The following is a 7,500-nucleotide window of genomic DNA, read 5'->3' as shown; positions in this document are numbered from 1 at the left end:
GGTGTGTATGTGTGTGTGTGTGTGTGTTTGTGTGTGAGAGAGAAAGACAGTGTGTGTGTGTGTGTGTGTGTGTGTGTGTGTGTATGTGTGTGTGTGCGTGCGTGCATGCGTGCGTGCGTGTTGAGGAAAGGCAGGGTCTAAGGCAGCAGGTAGTTGCTAATGGAGTCTCAGAAGAGAAAGGTCAGACAGAGGCATGAGGCCTTAGAACTCAGCAGCCGGCTCACTGCCCACCAATGCCTCTATGCAAGCTCACCTGAACAGAGGGATGGAGGGAGGGAGAGAAAGAGAGAGGGAGAGATAGAGATGGAGACATAGAGAGAACAGTTAGAGTGATTGTGAAGAGAGCATAGCCGAAAACATGGTGTTTTTACACAAAGCCCAGACTACACCTGTATCTGACTGCGACATCTCTCCTCTGTAATTCACTACGGGGTTGCTGCTGTTCCAAAGGCCATTTCTGACCATTACTCCTGTGCAAACCTTTTAAGAAAAGAAGATTACCCCCTTCGCCACGCAGAAATAAAAAAAGAAATGGCAACTTGTTTGTATCAGAATAATGTCAAATGCTCCGTCCTCACCCTGTCTGGCCAAAGATCGCACCAGCAGAAAAATATAGTGGTTCACTGAAAAGAGGGAATTGCTGTTAGTTTTTGACATTATCGTGAGTTTACAAAGGGTATACAAATCTAACCAATTGTAAAGTATGTACAAGTGTCAAAGAGTGCAGAGTGTAGAGGAGCATGCCTCTAAACCACAATCAAAGGGTGCAGAGTGTAAAGGAACATGCCTTTAAACCACAATGCATTGAATGGAAGAGTGGCAGGGCTTCTTCCATCCCCGAGAGAGAGAGATGAAAGGATTGAGAGTCTGCAAACTGATTTTATTTCTTCATTTCTTCCCACACAAATCAACTGTGACACCTCACAGTGGTTATGGCTCAATGTTTCTCCTGGTGTGTGTGTGTGTGTGTGTGTGTATGTGTGTGTGTCAGTGAAGATAGGACCAATGACGTTCTGAAATTACAAAGAAAAACCCTACCCAGCTCAGACATCTGATCCGTGCAACGGACTAACACACTTTCTGCCAAAGCCTTATGCATGTGTGACTGACAGAGGGAATCTGAAGAAAGCTGTAAGCTCCAGGAGGGATTTTTAACAAAACAAAGAGACAGCTACAGTCACACACACACACACACACACCCACACACACACACACACACACACAGTCAGAGCCACACACACACACACACACACACTCGGAGCCTGCCATCAGTGTTTCATGGTATTTTTTATAGTGGGGCAACAACCCTCTCTCTTCTGCCTGCAACTAGGCTTTCCTATAAAGCAGCAGTAAGGAGTTTTTGTCATAAACTAGCATTCTAACTGATATATACTATCTAACTAAAGCATCCAAAAACTCTTTCAAAACACCAACCACAGCACAGATGGCACTGATAAAAGACTTGCTAGCATGGTAGCATAATTGGCAAGGTCTTTCTCTGAAAGCTTTTTAAAATGTTCACAGGGTTGTCCGACCCGAACCAGAACACACAAAGTATGTAGCCCGTGCAGCCAGCTGGAACAACTGGTGTGTCTATTGGTCCTTCATATGACCATATACCACGACAATTCATTTAAGGATGATAACAGTCCTAGTTGCCTATACAATCATGATTCAAAAGCTGTCAAATTGTTGCACACTGTCTCTTTAAGGAAAGATTCCAGAGAAAGATTTTAGAAGAAAACTTCCTGTCAGTGAGTATGTAAACAAACTGACCTGTGGTAGGGAGATAGCTGGACAGGGAAAGTGTCTTAAAGGATTTAAAGTTCTCTGTGAGAGATGATACCTACGCCAACTTCTGTTTAAACTCCCACGTAGTGTATCTACTCTGAACTGTGTGTGGTGTGTATTATGTGTGTGCGGTGTGTATTATGTGTGTGTACATCATGAGGGATGGGCCCTAAACCTACTCCTGTTCAAACTCCCACATGAACTGTGTGTGGTGTGCATTTAGAAACATTTCACAGGAATCTAATCTATTTAATCTGTGGTAATCTGGATCTCCATATTTAATATGTTTAATCACACTGAGCTAATCTTTTTGGAACTAATTATATGTACGGAATATAAGACAACATACACCTGTGGCTTAGGAAAACCTAAGTATTTAGATTGTGCACACACACACACACACACACACACACACACACACACACACACAAGCACACACACACACACACACACCAGGTAGCGGCTGTCAGAAACCATTTGAAATTCATCCTTGAAAGGAATGAAATGAACAAATGAGAGAGGCCCAGAAACGTATTCCCAGCACACCCTCATGGGCCTGGTTTTATTTCGGTTCTGTCAGTTCTGATCATGCTCTTTTTACCTCTTGCCCTACCTCGTGCCCTGGCACATCCAGTGCTGGTGAAACAGCCAAGGCAGATGTGCCCTAGAAAATAGCAGGGCTAGATGTGTGAGAAATGACACACACACACACACACACACACACACACACACACACACACACACACACACACACACACACACACACACAGGGCTAGATGTGTCAGAAATGACGGGGGCCACCTTGAATGATGAGCCCATTACTGTAATGAGGAATGTAGTTCCTCTGGGGAGATTCTAGTGGACAATGCCGAGCCTGAAAATACAGCAATGATTCTGTAGTCAATGGTGATCATGCTGTGGGCTCTCTAGATGACAATGAAACTTCCCCTCATGGAAATGGAGTAAGGTGTTTCTAAAGTACCGCAAAAAAGAAAACGGTCCCGTGCGAACAGAAAAGCGAAAAAGGGTGACGGTCTCATTGATCTAAGTGCAACGGATAATGTTGAGAGAGAGTGATTTTTCTGACTGTAATGTAATCTGTAGCTAACTCCAGAGTATACGTACATGAAATCGTAAGAAATTAGTCAGCTCCTATAAGGAGAGGTATAAGAATCAGATCTAGCATGATGACAAGGGCTTTCTTGACAATCTTCCCCAGGTATATAAAGAGGCTAATACAGACCTGGGAAGGGCTTTGACCCCAGAGGAACTGCAGAGGAGAGCCCTCCAGAGTATGGAGTGTGGAAAGGCGCCAGGGTTAGATGGCCTACCTGTGGACTTTCATAAGACCATTTGGCCAGAAGTTTTGGATGGAGATGTGCTGACTGTTCTTAGTGACAGCCTTTCTAAGGTTGATGCTACTGAGCTGCCAAAGAGCAGTGCTCACTCTGCCACCTAAAAAGGTGACCTGCATGAAATCAGTTCATGGAGACCTGTGGTAATCCAATGCAGGGAATATAAACTGCTCTCTAAAGCATTGGCTATCAGACTGAGTGAAGGTTTAGAGCAGGTTATCCACCCTGACCAGACCCACTGTGTGCCAGGTAGGCTTCATTTATCAGAGACGTTTTTGATATAGGTAAGCCGTTCAACCTGGAACAGCTGCTTTTCATGTGCAGTTTGTGCAAAGTCTTCTCACAGGACCTGTGGACTCAAGTTGGAAATCTGCTACATTTTAAAGACTTTTGATGGACTGGGGCTGGATAGACCTTTTTTTTTGGTTGGCTCCAAAGAGGATGAATTCCCTGTGTTTTATCGTATTTTTTTTTTAAAGTCTGGTCTCCTCTTACAGTGCAACAAACAAAAGGCATAATGTCTTGGTACTGGTTATTAAAGGAGCCTCTGATCCTTGGTTCGACTCTGGACACACACACACCACACACACACTCAGCTCTAGACATCACTATTAAAAAGTCTCCTCCTACCCTGGCATCTAGTCTTCTCAGGTCTGTAGTTACAACCCTGGCAGATGCATTCTAGTTAGCAGGAGCAGACCTTACTAACAGTCAAATAGTAGCCACTTGGGGATGAGCTCCATTTGCATAGTAGCCCAATCCTTTCTCATCCTTTCCAATCCTTTCCCATCCTTTCCCATCCTTTCCCATCCACTCCCATCCTTTTCCATCCTTTCCCATCCACTCCCATCCTTTCCCATCCTTTCCCATCCACTCCCATCCTTTCCCATCCACTCCCATCCTTTCCCATCCTTTCCCTTACATGATACTGTCTCAAAATCAAACAGGATGTACAGGCTTTTATTTCAATTTCTGACAAATAGATTTTCTTGAGCGCCAATCAAGTAACTCTCAAAGCTTTATATAAAACCTGTGTAAAGTTTCTGGACAAGAGGATAGATACTGGTACCTGATACCTTGTGTGCTGTTTTACAGATGAGAGATACTCTAATGCCACAGTGGTGAGCACTATACAAGTGACCTTTAACCAAAAAAGTTGGTGATTTACTATGGAGAATTCTGCTTGGTGCAATTGCAGTTGCAATGCTTTTGTTTCAGTTTTAAATCCTGACGTGGGCCAAGCGTGGCCATTTTGTTCTCTAAGGGAGACTGTCTTCCATGTTTTTATGTAGTGTGTCTAAGGCCTCCAGTTCTTATTTAAGTTTTTGTGAGTCTTTTTTTTTTTTTAAATATGTGCAGAAGTATAAGCAAAGCTGGCCATTTATGTTAGTCGCAAAAATAAAATTGAACAAATGTCGAGTGATGATATGTAATGGTTTCCTCAATTCTAATGAGGTCTGGTATATTCATAGATTTTCATTTTTATGAAGCAATGAAAGATCTTGAATCATTTAAGCAGAAATGGAGTAACAATACGGTGTTGTGTGTGATTGTAGATGATAATTCACAGTTTGCCCATTTCTTGGAGAATGCTTGATCCCTTGACTAAAAGAGAATGCTTTCTGCATTTGTTCTTTCTCTTTGTTTTTATTTAATGGTTTTTTTCACCCCTCATTTTGTACATTGTGACAAATTGTCCTTAAAACTGTAATAAAGGAGTTTTCAAAATTCTAAAGAAATTCTCTTTCACTCTCTCTCTCTCTTCCTCTCTCATCCTTTTGCTCTCTCTTTCTCTGTCTCTCTTTCACTCTCTCTCTTCCTCTCTCATTCATTTGCTCTCTATCTCTCTCTCTTTCCTCTCTCATCGTTTATCTCTCTCTTTCTTTCTCTCTCTCTCTCTCTCTCCCTCTCTGTCTTCTCTGCTGCTTGCGTGTCTCATTAAATGAGGCTCCAATATATTTGCTCATTCAAGTGTCTTCCACTTACTCCCATAATAATGATGGTGTATTGTCACACATTGTTGGTAGGCCGGCTGGCTACGGCAGCTGGTTAGGTCTGTGATTGTGCAGAGGATTCATGGACACTCAGCTTCCTCTGATTACTGGTGCTCTCATATATCACCCTGACTGGCCATTAGACTGAGCATGGCCTGAGGAAGTCTGTGTGTGTGTGTGTGTGTGTGTGTGTGTGTGTGTGTGTGTGTGTGTGTGTGTGTGTGTGTGTGTGTGTGTGTGTGTGTGTGCGTGCATGCTTGTGTTTGTGTGTGTGTTTGTGTGTGTGGGTGTGTCAATTGAGAAACAGTTTTTCTTCCAGGTCCTCCTATTGCAGATCTGTGCACACATGTGCAGACATACACACAGACAAGTGTGTATACAAAAGCACACATACTCACACTCACGCTCACACACACGCTCACACACACACACACACACGCACGCACGCACGCACGCACGCACGCACGCACGCACGCACGCACGCACGCACGCACGCACGCACGCACGTACGCAGGCACACACACACACACACACACACACACACACACACAATGTGTTTCTCCCCAAGTCTGTCAGCTTGTGATAAGCCTTTGCAGGGTGTTTTGAAGCAGAGGTAGACCTGTATGGCACACAGGGTGCAGCCCAATTACCTCCCCAAGCTGACCAGGCAGGAAGTCAAGAAGCGCTAACAGCTAATGAGCTGCAGAAGAACAATACCAAAGAATCTTACCTCATTCAGTCAATGGATTTTTTTCTCTAAACTTTTTCTGCTGGTTATTAAACTAAATTATTTAAATTAGAATGAGTTAAATCTCAGATCTCTTTAGATCAATGTTATAAAAATAGATTTTCCACAAGGTTATGCACACACGTGTAACCCTATGAAGAAGGTTATGTACACATGTGTTAACCTATGTAGAAGATCATGTCTTTATAATTATCTCTTTTTCTTCCTGTCTCTCCCTAGCCCTTCTGCTTTTGTACGATGTTACCAACAAAGCGTCATTCAACAACATCCAGGTAGGAGGACAAACTTTTTCTGTTTTGTCTTGTCTTGTTTTGTCATGCGTCTCGCTCTGTTTTGCTATTGGTGATTATGGGATGCATCAGTAGTCTACAGAAGCTGCTGCTGGCTCAGGGGATGGACAGACAGCGGACGACAGCAGGGCAGGCACTCACACACACACACACACACACACACACACACACACACACACACAGATAAAAACCCTGTGAAGCCTGCTGGTCAGAGTCCAATTCATCATGTGCCCTTGAAATGGGTTGTCATCAAGGTGATGCACAGTGTGTCTAATGCACCGCATCCTGAAATGAAAAGGACACAAACACTAGCAGTGGATCCTCCCTTGGTCACCTGTGGGGTTGTTAGCTGTGATAATTATGATTCAAACAGAATACCGATTTTTGTATCTGTAATTAGTAAGGTTACATCATCTGTAACCCTTCCATCAAACAGATGTCAGAATGGCCAGTTTGAAATCATTTGAAATAATTACTTTGACAGATGAATACAGGTGACCTCTCATAATGCATCAGAACTGTAATTAAAATGTGTATTTAGAATATTTTGGTATTGGCTACAATTGAAAAGCCTAGATATGCTGATGCAAAATATCCATATGTTACAGATCTTAATGTTTCAGGCAATACTGTTTTAGGCTTTATTTGTGTGTGACCTAGATGTACTATGTCAGAATGATTTTGAGTTTGATGTTAAAGGCCCTTGCCTTCTGTATTGCAGCTAACATGCCTTTGAATCGGCCTTGAGACACACACAGTGTGAGAGCTCTTGAGCACGGGGCCTGTTCAATCAGTTTGATCCGTTCAGCTCACAGTGATCAAGACGTCTGTGGAGATCTTTGGGTCAGAGGTCTTTTTGACACATGAGTGTGTGGTTGGAGTTGTGTGGCAGGTTTTAGATGCAGAGTTTCAGTTGAAGAGCGAGCTGACAGATGAGTGAGTGAATGAGTGAGCGAGAGAGAGAACGTTGTGATTGGTGGAGGAGTTGGAATTCTGATCTACCAAGAAAGAAGCCACATGTAAAGATGAACACATACAGTACACAACCTGCCCAGTTCCACATACACACACCCATATGGAAACACACATATTGAGACAGACACACACTCTGTGAACACCCAGCATTCCAAACGACACGACGAGGGTGTTTTTAATCAAAACAGGTCAATGAATTAACTCTTAAACTTACAAACTGAGGTAGTCAAACAAAAAAGAAAAGCCATAAGCACACGGGTTTGCACACAGAGTAACTAGAACCTTTCCCCTCGTCAGTCCTGCTTCACTCTGACTCTAAACTCTTTTTCACACTAGTTGCTGCTCAG

The 7,500-nt window shown here is 43.2% G+C and overlaps 1 protein-coding gene across 1 annotated transcript in view; it reads left to right on the top strand.

The window, feature by feature from the left end:
• Positions 1-7,500, top strand: part of LOC308379328 (ras-related protein Rab-26-like) — a gene marked incomplete at both ends in the record, with an annotated part of 82,673 nt that overhangs the window by 38,107 nt on the left and 37,066 nt on the right. Inside the window, one exon of the mRNA XM_080856414.1 lies at positions 6,108-6,160. Within this exon, the coding sequence (XP_080712540.1) occupies positions 6,108-6,160 (53 nt within the window). The remainder of the gene's footprint in view (positions 1-6,107; positions 6,161-7,500) is intronic.

Source organism: Sprattus sprattus (genome assembly GCF_963457725.1).
Source record: "Sprattus sprattus genome assembly, chromosome: 18".
NCBI lineage: Eukaryota > Metazoa > Chordata > Actinopteri > Clupeiformes > Clupeidae > Sprattus > Sprattus sprattus.
Note: the sequence above shows the minus strand (reverse complement) of the source record. Positions and strands in the feature narration are given on the sequence as shown.